The sequence below is a fragment of the Halichoeres trimaculatus genome, unplaced genomic scaffold (genome assembly GCF_033239565.1).
Source record: "Halichoeres trimaculatus isolate MK-OKI-2021-1 unplaced genomic scaffold, fHalTri1.1 fHalTri1_scaffold_10, whole genome shotgun sequence".
NCBI classification, from domain to species: Eukaryota; Metazoa; Chordata; class Actinopteri; order Labriformes; family Labridae; genus Halichoeres; species Halichoeres trimaculatus.
In genome coordinates, this window is record NW_027437187.1 from 5952618 (window position 1) to 5970634 (window position 18017).

General features: G+C 41.6%; 2 protein-coding genes across 5 annotated transcripts; one reads left to right on the forward strand and one right to left on the reverse strand.

Moving 5' to 3' along the window:
- Positions 1-1123: 1123 nt before the first annotated feature.
- On the reverse strand, positions 1124-8164 carry znf319b (zinc finger protein 319b). Of its 3 annotated transcripts, XM_074678274.1 has the most exons (4): positions 7786-8164; positions 5350-5476; positions 3895-5264; positions 1124-3735 (listed from the first exon to the last, which is right to left on the reverse strand). In XM_074678274.1, exons 2-4 carry the CDS (start codon positions 5352-5354, stop codon positions 3416-3418), a joined length of 1695 nt encoding a protein of 564 aa, XP_074534375.1. In that variant the 5' UTR covers positions 5355-5476; positions 7786-8164; the 3' UTR covers positions 1124-3415. The 3 variants fall into 3 exon arrangements, with proteins under 3 accessions (XP_074534375.1, XP_074534374.1, XP_074534373.1); XM_074678273.1 differs by having other exon boundaries at positions 1124-5261; XM_074678272.1 differs by having other exon boundaries at positions 1124-5264; positions 7786-8163.
- Positions 8165-10984: 2820 nt separating this feature from the next.
- usb1 (U6 snRNA biogenesis 1) lies at positions 10985-17491 on the forward strand. Of its 2 annotated transcripts, none has more exons than XM_074677825.1 (7): positions 10985-11330; positions 12894-13036; positions 13287-13470; positions 13563-13616; positions 14391-14496; positions 15087-15167; positions 16046-17491. In XM_074677825.1, the coding sequence occupies exons 1-7, from the start codon at positions 11146-11148 to the stop codon at positions 16151-16153; spliced, it is 861 nt and encodes a 286-aa protein (XP_074533926.1). In that variant the 5' UTR covers positions 10985-11145; the 3' UTR covers positions 16154-17491. The 2 variants fall into 2 exon arrangements, with proteins under 2 accessions (XP_074533926.1, XP_074533927.1); XM_074677826.1 differs by having other exon boundaries at positions 12897-13036.
- The last annotated feature ends 526 nt before the right edge of the window (positions 17492-18017 follow it).

The window sequence follows — 18017 nt, forward strand, 5'->3', positions numbered from 1 at the left end:
AATAGGGACATAAGTTAGAATTAGTGATAGATATACAATAAAATATGCAATAAGTAAGCAGTAAGTAGCAAATAAGGAATAAGTACTAAACCATATAAAAACTATGTACATTAAGAGGTAAGACAAGCAAAGATTAACTATGAGCTACGTGAAACAGATATTGCACTTGGTGAACCGTATTAAACAGAGCATTGCACCTGATGAAATATATCAAACAGACATTGCACTTAGTGAACAGTATTTAATGAGAATTGCACTTGGTATATTTATTATTAAATTATCTTATATTTTAATTCCAAATCTGTGTAGTAATCCTGATTACCTGACCTGACACATGCAGTGCATGAACAAAAAGGGTGTCCTTGAACCAAACTTTATCTCCTTTTAAATTTACCCTGAGGGAACTGATGTCGTCATAAAACTGTGGAAATCAGGGCCCAAACATTTGTCAGAGGGCCACATTTGATGAAGTGAAAACAATTGAGTGACATTTATTAACCCTAGAAGTAATACCTGAATGCTGTATCTGAAAACTCTTCCTTTTAGTGATTTCTGTAAAATCCGGCCCTCTGTGTTCTCAAACCTCCCTGTTCCATCTTCACAGACTGATTATATCAATACTCACCTGTCCCTCAAGTGTCTCTTGATCCCAGATGGTCAGTTTTCTGCAGTGCTACATTCTGCGTAAACATCAGCAAACTCTGCTTCTGACCAATGACCCGATGTGGGGGAAATATGTCGGGATGTTGTTATGTCAGAATCGGGTTCTGAATTTCATCAGGGTCGATTTTCATATTCAGACTTCTTGAGCCTGCAAACAAAATCTTTAGCCCCAAATATTTCAGATTTTTTCCTTCTTATGCACCAATTTTCACATTTTCTGCTCCATTTCATAACTTCAATCCAGTTATTTTTCCTCTGATGTGTTTTTTTGAACTCTCACACTTTCACATCATGACAAATCTATTCATTTAAAGACGTCGGCTGGAAGAGTAGTTTCTGGAGTTTAGTGAGGCCACACCAGACAGAACTTGGTTTTACTTGAGCACTGTCTACACACTCTGAGTAATACAGTTCCTGATGGATTTCAAGCTCAAATAAGCTTTCAACATGTTTAAGGCTGTAAAAAATGTTTTATTCATTAGTGATGTGTGTAGTTGACTTTTCACATACAGAAAATTCTTTGAGGATGTACACATACTACAGGTCGGCATCTTTTCTTCTTTTTAACATCATCCATACAAAACTACCAACAATATGAAAAGGGGAAGAGAGAGATCCCCTGTTCCCATGGACAGGATACAACACAGCAAGCATGCAGAGAGAAACCAGGGGCTGACGGATTGAACTGATGGATGATGGAAACAAAACAAAAACAAAAACAAAAACAAGATAAGGGGGTCATGAGGTTTAAGGCCTGATTGAACTTGACATTTCTAGTGTAGAGAGAATTTGTCATTTGGAAGAGGTCTTTTGTCCATAATTTCCAGTTTTACACTGGTCTATTTTTGTTTTGACATCTCCTTGACTGTCTGCTCCTAATACAAAAACAGCAGAACGAGTAACGTCAGGTTGGACTCTTTTCTGAGCTTTACATGTTCTTATTTGTGAGCATCCAAGGAATCTGAACTCCAACAGAAAAACTGTTCTGAAAATTTGGGGAAAAAAGAACATCTTTGTAAATTCTGACAGCAAATATGACAACACTTGGCTCAGGGACTCCAACTCCAAACTGTGTATTATGACCAAAGTCAACGGCAATAGTAACCATGTGTTGTTTATTTTAAAGTCTTTAACTTTTAGACGAGAGATGCTTTACTGAACCAACCCTTCTCACCCAGGAGAATGGAGGGTTATGATTAAAACTGGCTGACACAGAGGGAACAACAGGAGGCAGAGAGGAGAAGCGGCACCATGGTCTCATTTTAAGGCTAAAAGAAAAAGATATGTAACTTAAATCTCCATTGGCCACCTCGTGTGTATTCAAAACGTCCAAATTGCACTCAGATTAGCACTCGATTGAAAACATCCTCTGCTTACAGGTGGACAAACCTGTGCTCCAGACGTCTGAGGTGGAACATGTCACTCACTCTTGCAGTAAGCTGCACTGACTTAACTCGAGGTCAACCGTAAACAACATGTAACATGAAAAAGAGGCTCAGCGTTTCCTTCAAAACATAGAAAATGATTAACAGACATCAAATGTTCCTGTTTGACCAGTTACCATTTACATTCACATTCATACAAACGGCAGGCCGCTCTCTGAGATCCCTGCAACGTATGGATACAACACACACTACAAAAACAACGTATGGCAAAATGTTTGTCAAAAAGTAGCAAGAATACAAAAACTATTCTCATATACTGGTTTTAAGAAATACACGCTCTGACATTTACAGCTCGTGTGGCAGAGTATCCTCAGACGATCACAATATGTACAGGCTGATGTTTGACGGTTTTCATGAAACACAAGTCTGACAATACTGACCCCTGAAAGAAAATGAGTTCTTTTTTTAATACAGAAGGGTAAATGATGAAAGGATGCTTCAAATAAATAAGGGAGAAAAATCACAAATGGAGATTCCACACAGGAGCACTGAAATGACAAAGACCACCAAACCCAGCCGTGGATGTAGGGACGGCCTGCGCTGATTCTGTTTCTATCTGTGATGGTCCAGATTGGTTTTATTGTGATGGGCTCTTTGAGTTTAACCCCATCATGAGGGAGCAACGGTTTGCTAAACTTGGGATTATGAAGCTGAGACTCTGGATTTGCCTTTGCAGACGCCAGAGCGCAAACCAAAACCAGGAAATGTTTTCTGAGCAGACAAAATGATAAATCCAGAAACACGTACAATCAACCCAAATGCTTATCAGGGCAGGTCTGGATAAAATGCTTACAGATTCACTTCGTTCCTTAAGTTGGTCAAACTGAAGGCTCAAACTGTTAGATATCCTCAGGGATATTACTGGATACCCCCAGATTTTTACTTTATATATTCAACTTCGGGGTTAGGTCTTACTTGTGTGGCTTATCACATGTTGAAACCATCGCCATTTGTTATCTATGCTTATTGGTTCAACCAGTATCATGCTTTTTGCCAAACTGTTAAAGAAACACTCACAAAATAAAGTTTGTTTTGGATAATGCCAGTTAGAAAGGTTGTGGACTCTTTGCTTCTATTTGTCATGTAGACAAAATTGAGTTTGAAAAGAAGAGGGCAGAAAAAAAATACTTTTGGGAACTCTAGGATGAAAGGGTCAAAGGTTTAGGCAGGTTAGCAAGAAATAAAATCTTTGTGTATCAAAAATTGTTAACAAACATAAGAAGAGCCTGGATAGTTAGGCTGGATAAACAGCCTACAAAGAGAGACAAGTGCAGAGGGGTTTTTGTCAACGTCTGTTCAGAGTGTGTTCATATGCACTGAGAGACCGGGTAACCTCCCCCGTCTGCTGTGTGCTGCACGGTGTGATCCTGCAAAGAGCCCAAGTCACTGAATCGCTCGCCACACCACACACACTTGAACTGGCCCTCTCGGGAGTGGGTGCTCTGGTGTTTGACTAGATGCTCTCGCTGTTTGAAGCCCTTGTTGCAGTGGCTGCACTCGTACGGTTTCTCCCCTGTGTGCACGCGCCGATGCCGGTTCAGGTCCGACGAGTATTTGAAACGCTTCTCACAGTCTGGGCATTTTAGTGGCTTTTCCCGCGACGGGTCGCAGCGGTGCTGAACGAACTCTGAAGAAGAAAGGAAGCGGCGGTCACAAAGAGAACATTTGAGGGGCTTCTCTTGGCAGTGTGAGTTTTGGTGACGTTGTAATGTGGAGCTCTTTTTGTAGCCCTTACCACAGACATCACATTTGTAGGGCTTGTCGGGTGATGTGCTAGGTGACTCACCGCACTTGTGTCTGAGCAGTTCCCCTGACTGGCTGAACTCTTTTTGGCATGAGGCGCACTTGAAAAGGTTGTCCATACCATGGACGTGCTGGTGGTACAGGAGGTGGGAGGGCTGCATGAAGCCCTTGTCGCACAGATTGCATTTGAACGGTCGGTCTGTGGGGTCTTTGTGAGTGCGTCTGTGCCGCACCAGGGCGTACTGCTGCTTGAAGCTCATCTGACACTCGTCACAGTGAAAGGGGCGCTCCTCGGAGTGTGTCCGCTCGTGCTGACGCAGATCAGACGGCCGTTTGAAACCCTTTCCACACGTAGCACAGCGGAATGGGCGGGAGCCCTGCGGATGGCAGGGGTGGTGCAGGAGCTCCGACGACTCTTTAAAGTGAAGTTCACATAAGTTACATTTGAATAAGTGCTCGCCAGAGTGCACATACATGTGACGCACGAGATGAGAGCGATGTTTGAAACTCTTTTCACAAACGGCACATTTGAACGGCCGCTCGCTGCTATGAGTCCGCTGGTGGTGCTGTAGGTGTGACGACTGGCTAAAGGCTTTGTCGCATGTTTCACATTTGAAAGGCTTCTCTCCTGTGTGCACCCGCTCGTGCCTCGTGAGCTCTGAGAGGTGTTTAAAGCCTTTCTGACACACTGAACACTTGTACGGCCGGTCTCGTGCTGAAGGGAAAGGAAGGATGGAAGAGCTGCTGCTAGTTGACGCCCGATCAGCGTTGGAGTGCTGGAGACTGTTTTGGTTGGCTGAGCCAGCAGAACCCGGCCTGTAGGTCTTCTCGCAGATTGAACACTTCATTGGGTTGGTGCTGTTATGGGATGTGTGATGCTGGGCTAAGGAGGTAAGCAGGGAGAAGCCCATCTTACACACCCCACACACAAATGGCTTCTGCTCCACCTGAACACACTGGTGCTCCAGCAAGTCTGTGGCCTGGTGGAAAATCTTCAAACACTGGGTACACTGGAATGACCTGTCCTGACTCACCATGCACTGGTGTTCATGTGGGTTGGCCAGGTGTGAGATGTCGTGTCCACAGGCCCCACACTTGTGTCCTCCCTCTGCCCCGACCTGTAGAGAGGTCTGCTGGGTCTGGGCGGAGTGCTGCTGCTGCTGACTGTGCTGGCTGCCTCCATGCTGCTGACTTGATCCGTTGTGCTGCTGGCTGTGCTGGCTCTGCTGCTGCTGTAAGGACGTAGCATCTGGCTGCAGTACGATGCCATACACAGCGCAGCCTAATGAAGTCTCTGTTCCAGAAGGGAGAGTGTGGACAACCTGAGGTGGAGCGACAGTGTGCTGCTGCCATGTTTCATTCATGCGGGTTCGGCTGTAGGGATTCAGCTTGGCAGCTGGTGTGGCCCAACTGCTACAAGAAAGAAAGATAGGCACTTATTTCAGTGACAAGCTGAAGGCTGCAGACAGTTTGAGTTAACAGGACAAAAAAAACTCACTCCATTAGTAAACAATGGCTCTGAATCAGGTGGCTGTGACGAAGGACTCTACGACACAGACAGCTCCACGCCGGGCAGTCGAAGGGGCTCTCCTACTTTCACTTCACTCCTTGCCTTGTAGGGGTGTCTGCAGTGAAGAATGAAAAAAATATCCAAAGTTCAGGCAGAAGTCATGACTCAAACCTTAAATTAGAGAAATGCACTTTCATTAAAGGGGACATATCATGCTTGTTTCTCCTTTTCACTATGCCAGACTAGGATGCCTGTAAAGCATTTCTGCCCTCAGTACAAGTCATTTAGTTCCTTCATTGCCCCACAATAACATTCTAAATATCCTCAGTTTAGGCCATTCTGAAGATCTCGTTGAAACGCTCCGTTTCCAGAATGACCTCCAGTAACCTTGCAACGTCACAGCCCTTTGTGCTCTGATTGGTCAGTTCTATCAGAGGGACAGAGGGGGTAGAGCCAGGGGGCGTTTTTTACAGCATGGCAGTATTTACAAAATCGTCATATTGAATGGAGCAGACTGAGCGAGTTTGCTGTTTGCCAAAACTTCACCGTAAGGCATTGATAGCACTAATAAAATGGCAGAGTGTAGGATACGTCCTTTTGTATTGGACCCCGAGTCAGACCCGGACGGTTCTGCAGCTCAGGAGGAAGAAAATCCACCTGGACACAGATCATCTCAGGACGCTTCAGTGTGGACAGTCAAACTGGTACTGTAACATGTGTAGTTTATATGTGGAAATATAGGCAGACTTCACCAATAAACTATTTCTATAACAAGGCTCCATCCTGCTCCTTCACTTTTCTCTGTCTGTTTTATCCATCATGCTGAAAGTGTAGTCTAAAGATCACCTCTACTGTCAGTTCATCACTATGTTATTACCGCCGCATCATTGTGGTCCAGGTTCACAGTGCATGTCAGAACAAGCATGCAAATATCACAGTCTCACAAGTATTACAACGTCTGCTAAAACCACAGTGTTTTAACTGCTAATTCATCATGTAAAGCCGAGCTGCTCAGCAGAGCAGAGTCCCTGCATCCAGCACTCAGTCACTCGGCTCTTGGTGGGTGTATCCCTCAGTGGTGGTTGTGTGACTAACTGACATCACAGAGGAGGAGCTGCTTTATCACATTACTCCAATAAAAAGAAAAGATCCTCATGTCATCACAACGGTCGAAATCTCGCGGCCAACTGGCAATGACCTATTTTCAGAGGCATCAAATCTCGTTCTAGGATATCAGAAAAAATACAATATCTGATTTTTTGAAAATTCAGGGGGTGTAAGGTCTTGTTTTCAAATTCATTATATTACATTTAAGTATTAAATCAGGGATCAGCATGATATGTCCCCTTTAAGTGGTGGAGGAAGGTACCTGATAAATTAAACAACAACATCTCACTGTTAAACACAGGACTGACGTCAGAATCTAGATCATTGTGTTTAAATGATTTGACTGGCGCTCTACTGAGTTTATTACTGAAGTGTTTCAGGTTGTAAAGATGGAGCCAGCTTCAACAGTTTAACCCTTACTTGAGATTAACTCCACACAGCTCAGTTCATATTTTATTTTAGCATGAGTCAAAACAGTAACACACTGTATCAGATCAACGTGGTTCAGAAAAACCTTTATTTCATCTGAGATGTGGAGAAGTAGAGGTCATTTTTTTCCCACAGATTGTGCCTAATATTTTTTAAAGGATTTTAAGGATGATGTGGTTTATAACAGTAGTAGTTTAAATAATAATACTTAAGGGTATTAACTTGATTTTTAACGTTGGTTGTAGTAATGAAACGTCTTAAATGAATACGATAAAGAAAAGTATTATCACACAATTAGTTATTATTGAATACTGATTACTTAATTTTTACTAATGAGTAGTTCAGAGTCGTTTGCTGACAGGGTTTTTGGGTAAGAGCTGATTTTATGGTCCCTCTTTCACACTCTGACGTTGGCAGGTATGGAACACTGTTTTCCACCAGCCTTGCAGTTTATAATGGCAAGTAGCACTGAGTGAACGTTTTGTATTAAAAAAAAACACACATTTCATATTCAATCTTTACTGAGATTAAGATTCTCTTTGACCAGAGTGTCAACTGTCTACAGACCTACAGCAACAGCGAGTTTGCATACAAACACAAACTGGGGGACACACTTAACAAGTAACACAGTCATTCCACATTTCTTAGTTGTTTTCAGGACCATCTCTGATAAAGACTTAACCCACATACAAATATTACCGCGGAAAAAACACGTGTAGGGGCGCGTCGTTGGGTTTTTCGCCTTTAAGCAAAAAATCCCCGAAACCAAAACGGACATGCTAGCTGCTGTAGCTATCTGCTAACACAGCACAGAGCTAATACAATAGCCGGGCGAACAAGCGAAGGGTCCACACGTTTATGACTGAAGCGTTTAAAAACAACACATACCAAGGGCTGGACCCAGGGGGGATCACCATAGGAGGCCAGTCTGGAGCCAGCTCCTGTAGGCTAGCTTCTTCCACGGTTTTTCCCTTCTTGACATCCGCGTTTGGTGCTTGGTTTCTCTCTGGTTCTTGGACTGTGGCTCCTTCTGGGGCCGAAAATGGGATATTTGGATCAGTAAAGCAGGTCAGACATTTTCTGGGGTTTCCCAAATTGCCCCATACCCGCGGGTGTTTTCCCCAATAAATGTATGTGGCACATAGGACACCCTCTCTGTTATCACATTCATATGCATCATTTTATCCGCTGGCGGCTAGCTCCAGAGCTGCTGCTGCTGCTGCTGCTGCTCGCACACGGGAACATGAATAGACCAAGAGTTAATTGGTATGTCCCCCCAATCACTCACTCACTGTGACACACACACACACACACACACACACACACACACACACACACACACACACACACACACACACACACACACACACACACACACACACACACACACACACACACAGAGCTTTATTTGAAATTTATGTACAGTTACACATCACCACAATGTTCCCCTTATCCTCAAAAAGTGAAAGTGTATGCTTGGAGAAAACAACTAATCACTAATTCTACTTTAGACTTAAAAGAGCATTCAGTATCAGAGTTGTCATGACTATATTTATTGACTTATTAGGTTGCTTGCAAATTTTAGACACTTCAGTCAAATTATTAATTGGACAGTAATTGAAATGGACACCACAGCTTAACAAGCATTCACTTTAATAATAATAATAGCAATTATATAATTTTATAGGCGCTTTTTAAATACTCTAGGTCAGTGGTTCTCAAATGGGGGTACGCAAGGGCACTCAAGGGGTACGCATGATTCAAAGATGTATATTCCAAAAATAGCAACCAAGCAAAATTTCTATATCACCATTTATTTAATCAATATTTGAATCCAGTATAAGTTTAAGTCCATACATTTTATATCAAATTCAATAGGCACTAAGAGTACAGTGCTATGTTCTGTTTTTTTCCATCCAATACTGCTTTGTTCTTGTTAGGGGATACTTGGCGGAAAAAAAAAACATATCATAGGGGGTACATGACTGAAAAAAAGTTAGAGAACCACTGCTCTAGGTTACCTTACAGGGCAGAGTTAAAAACAAAGAACGGCACAATAATAAGTCAATAAAAATTTAGAGAGTATAAAATCAAAGTGTGCAGTCCAGGGTGTACCCCACCTCTCGCCCAATGACAGCTGGGATAGGCTACAGCCACCCATGACCCTGAACAGGATAAGTGGCTGGGAGAATGAATGAATGAATGAATGAATGAATGAATGAATGAATGAATGAATGAATGAAAATCAGAGTGTGCAGGGGTTAAGTGAATGAGATCAGTGAACAGGCAAGTATTAAAAGATGTATTCTGGGAGTGGATTTAAATACTGCAGCATCACTGTTAAGGATGTCCAGTAGGATGGAGTTCCAGAAAGACCGGAAACCACACACACACCAAGCTAAAGGTGAAATAAATAAATAAATACATTTCTGTATCAACACAAACTGCATGAGAGGTGAACTTTTTTCCAATTCAATAGATGATATTATGATGACGAGTTTGTCCAATCAGAGGCGCTCATGTGACTGAAACTTGTGCGCCTTATAGCTTTTAAATAGGAGGCCCCAAACTCTGCCTTTTGAGTCCACATTTCCAATATGGCCCCTGTCTACAATCAGCTTCATCAGTGTTGTGCCAGCTCACACAAATGAATGAGCTAACTCAAAGTTCAGTTCACACCAATGAAAATGAACTAGTTCAGGTTCACAGTTCATTTTTGAAAATTTTGAACTTGGTTCATGGCCCAAAAATAAACAAGTTTTTCTTTTCATTACAAGTTCTGTTTTTCAGTAGAGACACCTATGCTTTAATCCATACCCCTTTAGCTAATCGACACTAGGCTTCACTACCCATCATGAACAGACAGGTGAAGCAGCTCAAATTACGTCCATATTTTATACAGTCTTTGCTCTGGACCAAGTGCAGAAGTTCTAAAGTTTGCAGTTCATTGACAGTCCACTTGAGGCTGGCTGCAGAAGTACCTGAAACCACATACACAACAAGCCAAAAACAAAAAGCTGTTTTCTCAGCAATACATGTCTCCCATCCAAATCTCAGGAAATTGTTTTGTATTTTTGTTGTAAATCAAAATGCACTAGTTAAATAATAATAGTTATTGTTGAGTGAATGAGGGGTTTAAGGGAAGGGTCAAACACTTGCAAAAAACTCTTTATATCACAGTCTCTGTAGGGGCTAAGCACCCTTAAAAGTCAGATTCTAAATTCATCCCTGGAGATGATCCTTTGAAACTAAGCCTAACTGTACCACTACCAGTAATACAACCCTGGATGTTACTAACGCCACAGCAGACTTTACATTACTGGAATACTTTACAACCTACATCAGTAGTGGGGTAGGTTGTAACAAAGGACCACCATGTTTTTGACATCAACTGGTGAGCTCTGTGATATCCTTGCAGAGGTTTGAATTGGTGTCATTTGTTGTAAAAAAAAAAAAATGTGGGAACTTTGCAATAAAGTATGAGAACTCTGACTCAAAACTTCAGTGAGTTGGAGGTGCTAAAGCAAAAAATGTTAAAACCAGCCTTGACAACTTAGTTGACAACTGATGTAGTTGCAAATATGTGAAGATTTCAAACAAGAAAAAAATCTCTAAAGTAAAATTTAGTGGTGTGTGGTTAAATTGACAGTGACAAGGGGCAGGTGTTCTTTTTGTGAAAATAAAGGAAATATTGATATTTCTAACAGACACGCTGTGTCATTTGTCATTAAAAGTTAATATTGAATCAAATTAATTGCAATATTATGAGGACCTGAGAGTCCAAAATCTGGCCAAGGAGCAAAGGACAAACAGAAAAAAAAACATTCATAGAAACATATTTCATGGAATAAAAATGATAATTTACCAATCATTTATTTTTCTCAAAGTTCCTCTTTGTATCAAGTAAGTGCAGCATAAGTTAAAAATGACAAATGTACTTTTTTTCTAATTTCTGCACGAGACACAAATTCTTTGATGGTTGGAGAATCACCTTGTCATTACTTATTCATTGAGTGTTCGGATACACACTCCACACCAGCAGGTGGCGTAAATGCTCCAATTAGTTGTTTACGAACATTAATCTAAAGCAGAAGAAGAGGAAGTTTACATGGTGGATGAGAGTGTGTGACGGACGCAGACTGCAGACGTTTCATGTGGATTTTATCTTTAAAACCAGCTCCAGGCTTCATGTGGGGCGGTGCCAGCCTCTCCGTGTTGTCCGTGTTGTTGTAGGACACCGTGTCCGTGATGTTCGCTGTCTACAGCAGCAGCTCTGAGGAAGAGGAGTGTGAGGAAGAGGGGGCAGAGGCTGACACTGCGAGCTCAGGTGTCTCTCTGAAGGATGTGAAAAAGAAGAGTCCAGAGGAAGATGATGACCTTAGCGGCCCAGCCAGGAAGAAGCCCAGGGTTCAGGAGCAGGTTCTCCAAACCAGGTACTGGATGGTGTTTTAAGGCTAGGGTGCCATTTAATTTTAGGGGACTATGGCTGAACCACTTAATCTAGCGTAATGGCATACATGTATTCTATACTGCTTTTAAAAATAGTTTGTAATGTGACTATTTTGCCTGATCTGTTTTGTAGCTTCACTGAGGTTAGGTTCTGGAAAGTGAAAGTAAAACTGACAACAAGTCGGCTTCCGTAGCAGGTGCGTATTTAGGATCAGATTTTGAGGGGTGTTTAGCCCAGGGAGATTGTAGATTTTGTATTACTGCCATGGGCATTGGATACTTTTATAGATAAGAGGAGTTTAAAGGCGCTGTGAGGACTGTACGGGACAGCTAGAGTTTTTCCAGGCTAAAGACTCTTTTCCCAGGACCGTCAACCACTGTCTTTGACTCACACCAAGGCGTGCATTTGTTTTGGCAAGAAGTTTTTTTAGCACTTTTTTTTCATTGTTCGAGACAACTTTTCTCAGGATGCAAAGCGATGAGGTAATTTATTTGTTGTCATTTGTTGTCTGAAAGGTGACAACAATCAGAATTTGTAAACTCAGTTAGTGGTTCAATGTCTGTTTAATTTTCCTCACAGCCCGGTGTTCTGACACACATCCGTAACGTGTTACATCAGTGAATTGTGGTTGTGTCCTACCAGAACTCATCTACCAACTCCAACCTCACCAAGCAGAGCTAATGTAACCTCACTCCTCATTTTCTTGATAGACTCTCAAGTTTAAACAGATCACTGAGGAATAACTGCATGAGTTTAAGCTTAAACTCTCCTCTTTAGCTTTCTTCTGCTCTGACCTCCTTTTCCTTTTTGATTGTCCAGCTGCAGTGTCCACTATCACTACAAAATTAATCACAGAAATCCTTTTCAGCAGAGAGAAACACAGATCTACCTTCTCACTGCCAAACTTGGTCAGGAAGCGTGGAGTTGACATAAATCAATTTAAAATCTGGATAACGATTGGGCATATATAGGTGAGAATTTTTGAAAGATTATGGGGATATGAAGAGAATCCACTGACACACTGATGCATCCGTTATTTGAAAACCATGTTGTGTTTATCGTGGAATTGTTGCTAATTTAAAGTTCTAAAGGCAAATTCTTACCCCTTTAAAAACTGTCAGCTCAGCTGTTTTATGAACCTCTGTTTACTTTGTCAAGTTTGTCTGTCTGAGGGACAGATTTACCATTTTGAACATTTATTGTTTCGTTATTGTTTAATTATAAATTTCCTAAAATCCAAGGCTCTAAGTGTGTGTAAACATTTTGCTCAATGAATAGAAATATTGGTGTATACTTGTATATTTAAGTAGAATCAGAAGGGCATATGGTTATTTTGTCACACTGCACGTTTTGCTTTCCTTGTTACATATTTATTTAGACCAAAGCAGCATGTACTGATAGTACAGTAGACTGCTTTGAAAACAGCCAACAAGTCAACACTCCATTGACTTGTAACCTTCTGTCTGACACTGATTAAAACTGAGGTTTTAATGCTGTGAGCAAAGGGAACCTCTTGTTCTGATTTGTATTTGCTGGTATTGTCCAGCAGATTGCCTCTTCCTGGTTGCCTGTTGGCCATGTTTCCAGATGAAGCAGACTCACAGCCTGAAGAAAGGGCCCTTCATGGTGGACGCATCCGCTCCTTCAAACATGAAAACGGCAACTGGGCCACTTATGTCTATTTACCATGTAAGACAACACACACACAGACACACACACACACACACAGACACACACACACACACACAGACACACACACACACACACACACACACACACACACACACACACACACACACACACACACACTCACACACTCACACACACACACACACACACACACACACAGGAGTCAGCATTATCCAGATGCGACTAATGATGAATTCTTCCAACTGATTCCTCAACCTTTCTTTACTTTTCTCCATCTCCCATACATCAGACCATCCTGAGGAAGAGTTTGGGCCTCTGTTAGAGGAGCTGCTTGTCAAAGCCAGGGCCCGTGGTGTGGTTTTGACCCCACAGGAGGAGTTCCACCTCAGCCTGTCTCAGACGGTGGTATTGAGACACCACTGGATCCAACCCTTCACACAGAGTCTGAAGGCTAGCCTTTTGCCCTGCAAGAGGTTTGCTCAAACAATACGTACATGTCTTCATATAAGTCTTTATAACAGAAGGTTCAGAGTTTGTTTCAGCCCTGGTCGTTTTCTGTCACCAGGTTTCTGTGCTCAGCGGGGAGACTGAAGATTTATTGTAACGCTGAAGGAACAAGGTACAGCCAATAGCCTTCAGTTTATCTCACTCTCTTACTGTTCATTACCTGCACCATTCACAAAACACAAATCCTGTCAGTTAAATCAATGTTGAAGTAGAAAAAAGCTTCTGCTCCTCTTTCTAAAGTAGAGTAATGAGACAGTTAATGGGAAATGAAAAACAGCCTGCCGTCTGTCATCTGTCTGTCTGTCTGTCCTCTTTCTGTTTGCTGTCTGTTGAGTATCTGTTGTCTGTCTGTTTACTATCTGTCTTATCTGTTGACTATCTGTTGAATGTCTGTTGTCTGTCTGTTGTCTGTCTGTTTACTATCTGTCTTATCTGTTGACTATCTGTTGTCTGTCTGTTGTCTGTCTGTTGACTATCTGTTGACTATCTGTCGTATGTCTGTCTTATCTGTTGACTATCTGTTGTCTGTCTGTTGTCTGTCTGTTGACTATCTGTTGACTATCTGTCGTATGTCTGTTGACTGTCTGTTGACTATCTGTTGTCTGTCTGTTGTCTGTCTGTTGACTGTCTGTTGACCGTCTGTTGACTATCTGTTGACTATCTGTTGTCTGTCTGTTTAATATCTGTTGACTGTCTGTTGTCCGTCTGTAATCTGTCTGTTGAATATCTGTTGACTGTATGCTGACTGTCTGTTGTCCATCTGTTGTCTGTCTGATTGCTGTCTGTTATCTGTCTGTTGACTGTCTGTTGTCTGCCTGTTGTCTGTCATTTTGCTGTCTGTAATCTGTCTGTTGACTGTCTGTTTGCTCTCTGTCGTCTGCTTCAGGACGTTTCTGGGGATGGAAGTGACCACAGGTTGTTCTCAGTTGATGGACCTGAGCCAGGCAGTGGACAGAACAATGACAGAGTTTGACCTGGACACTTTCTATAAGGTTGTTTATCAATCTACTGTGACTCAGAGTGAATGAGTGAAATTTGAGATCAAAGTCACATCTAACAGCCCTGACATGGAGAAGAACACACAGCACGCTGAAATGGACTGAAGTCACAAATATTTTAGGATCACCAGGCGGTCATTGTTCTGATTGACCACATGGTGGCCCTGTACGTGAGGATAAGGGATCATACTATGTGATAGAGAGTGAAAACGCATGAAAATAAGAGACACTGCAGACGAAGTAGCATCTGGCTCAGCATCTTTTGTTCATTTTCCTTTTGTACAAAAAAATAATGATGAAAATATCAAACATGGTAAGAATGTCTGTTTTTGCAACAGAAAAAATGCACAAAATGAGGTTTCTCATAGAACTACTGAATGAAAATGGGTTTTATCACTACCCAGATAATTCATATTTGCCAGGTTAGACTACATGTGATACTAAATCAGGAGCTGTTATGGAGCTCTAAGAGCCAGCTCTTTTTTAGGAGCTGAGACAAAATAACTGGTTCTCATGTCAAACAGCAAATCCTTTGAATGCTCGTTGTCCCTTTGTCACATTCCTGTTATGTTCTTGTTTTTCAGGATCCGTCTTTCCATGTGAGCTTAGCCTGGTGTGTTGGAGACAGGAGGGAACAGCTGAAGGCAGGCATTGAAGATCTGCAGGTACAGAGAATTCACATTTCAGTTTTGACTCGTTTTAAATACAGACATTAACGTGACCTTTGAATAAAAGCTTAAGCTCCTCCTTATCCTTGATTTCAATCAAAAGACAAACCCTGAATCAACAAGATAAAGTCTTTAATTAGTCCTTGCACATCTAGAGATTGTAATCTTTACCTATTCTTCTTTGTAAAATAAATCCAGTTTAGTCAGGTTGGACAGAGAGCAAGAGAGAAAACCTGCAGTTTCCAAGTCTATCCCCCGATTTTCAACATACAGACCTGTTCAAAATCTTAAGAAATGTGCAAACGGTAAATTCTAGCAATTTTTCAACTAGTCTTAAGATTTTGACCAGGTCTGTATATGATTTGATCTAAACCAGCTCCAGTGTAGATGTATGTGTAGAGTTGTTGTCCTGCTGGAAGATGGACCTCCGCCCCAGTCTGGAGTCTTCTACAGCCCCTGTATTTAGCTCCATCCAGCTGCACATTGACTCTGAGCAGCTTCCCTGACCCTGCTGAAGCCCTTTGCAGCATGTCGCTGGGACCACCAGGTGTTCAGGTTGATGCAGTGTTAGGTTTCCACCACACATATGCCGCCTTCCCACCAAGTGGTCCAGTATGGATCAGTACAGTTTGGTACAGGTAGGGTCAGTAAAGCCTGATCCTGTTTGTGTTTCCACGTCTAACCGTGCCTTTTGTGTAGGATGGATGCCAATAGCCACATCGGCTATGTAGTAGCCTGATGACATAGCAGCGCGACACTAGGGATGTCCTGTTACTTGTCTCTTGAAGGAATATAAAGTTATCCCTTGGTCTGAGACTCTTTCCCTGTTTTCTACCAGCTCACGGTGTTCACCTGTTTGTGGTTTTTCATGTCAGAGTCTGGTGGACCACCATGAAGAAGGGCCATTTCTTCTGATATTGGACTGTGTGGAGGTGTTCTGCAAAACAGGAAACAAGACCTTTCGGTTCCCTCTGATGTCTTAATTTAACATGTAGCATCATCTGACCTGTGGACTTTCAGGACGTTTCTTCTGACTCAGACATCTGGGAGATTGAGAGACCACACTGAGAGGCTGGGAGGACTGGAGATTCAGTACAGCTGGGTTTCACTTTTGACTCTCAGAGATCAAACATCACATCTTCTTCTGCAGTACTTAAAAGACAAACCAGCTCAACTGTTACCTCTGTTTTATAAAACCATCCTAATTATCTTTCTCTATGTAACACCTCTCTGGTTTTATTAAATTTCTTCTTTGTTGTGTTCATTTGTTGTTTTCCTAAAATGACAATAAAGGCTTTCTGGTTCTGATTCCTAACACAGGAAGACTGATATGGTTTTAATATTCAGGAGCATTCTGAAGTCAGGCAGTAAAGCCTCTGGTTTTCTTCTTCTTTCTTCAACCTGGGGAATTGATGAGCAGCAGAAAAAAAGGATTTATAAGAGATATATTTTATTTTTCTGAATTTTCACCAAGCCATGAGAAGGAAAGATGACGTTCAACATAATAATTTTATAGACTAGAAAAGCATTCAGAGAGAGCAGACCTCCACCAAGCATATTGTCACCAACACTTTAGTCCTACTTTAATGTTATACTCCCTTTCATCAGACTGTCTGCTACAATTTAGTGTTAGTTGCAGGTTTGTACCATAATTTTTTACCTGACAGTTGAAAATTATGATGACATTCATATTTCATATTCAGGATCTTAGTATCCAGAATATTGACAGGATCTGGATCGTACTTTTACATCCGTCAGAAATTATGGTGACCTTGTCTTGTATTGTTTTGCAAAGCAATCAGACCATTTATCCTGGAGTTATATACACATATGGTGAAATTGGCCCTATCTTACAATGAAGGATCCTTTAAAAAAATCCTGGATCCAGACGGTGATCCAGATCACCTCCAAAGTTTAATCACTTCTTCCTTATCCCATTTTACAGATTTCCTGAAAATTTCATCAAGATCTGTTCATCAGTTTTTGAGTAATGTTGTTCACAGACAAACAAACAGAAAAACTCTTCCCAAAATATAACCTTTTTGGGGGAGGCAAAGCTCAGATGTGAAACATAAACATTAACTTCAACGTAAAGGTCAGCCCTCCTTCTCATGGCCTTCTGAAATCAGCATCAGATATGTCCACTGAATGAAGTCAGAAACACTGACCAGATCAGTCGGTGTTTTTGACAGAAATTATATTTCTACATAGAAAATTATTTACTCAAAGGTGTGGTAGAGTCATAGAAAAACCAACGGACAGACATCAGGCCTGACATAAATGCTGCTGATTCTATGTAACTGAATACTTACCTGAAAATAAAGAGCTAAAAATAAAAAATGGCAGCAAAGTGAGGTCATTCATTCACTTGAAAAACAGCAGGTGTGAAAGATGTGACACAGAATGCAGCAGTGAGTGTGGTCTTTTGGTTCTTTTCATTTACATCAGGACTGGGAATGACGTCATCTCTGAATATCAAGGAAAAACTTACCACAACATCAATATTTCGATATGTAAACATTGAATAATACCATGATGTATATAGCTGATTTGTGACAAACACTAGTCAGAAATGCTGAAATTAACGGAATATAAAAGGAGCTCAAATACTGTTTACACCTGGGGCAGCCATCCTTGATTGCAAACTTGGAGGTGGTGTGGATCTGCTGACTTCCTGGGAGGAAACCCCGACCTCAGGGGGCGTTCCATTTCCTACTTCCGACGACAAATTGAAACGCACCATTTAACCAGCCCAAAACAGCACATCACCCCATTAATCTCTGTTAATCTCTCTGCACTGGCTTCCAGTGTCCAGTGACAGCTCCAATCAAATTCAAAGCTCTAGGT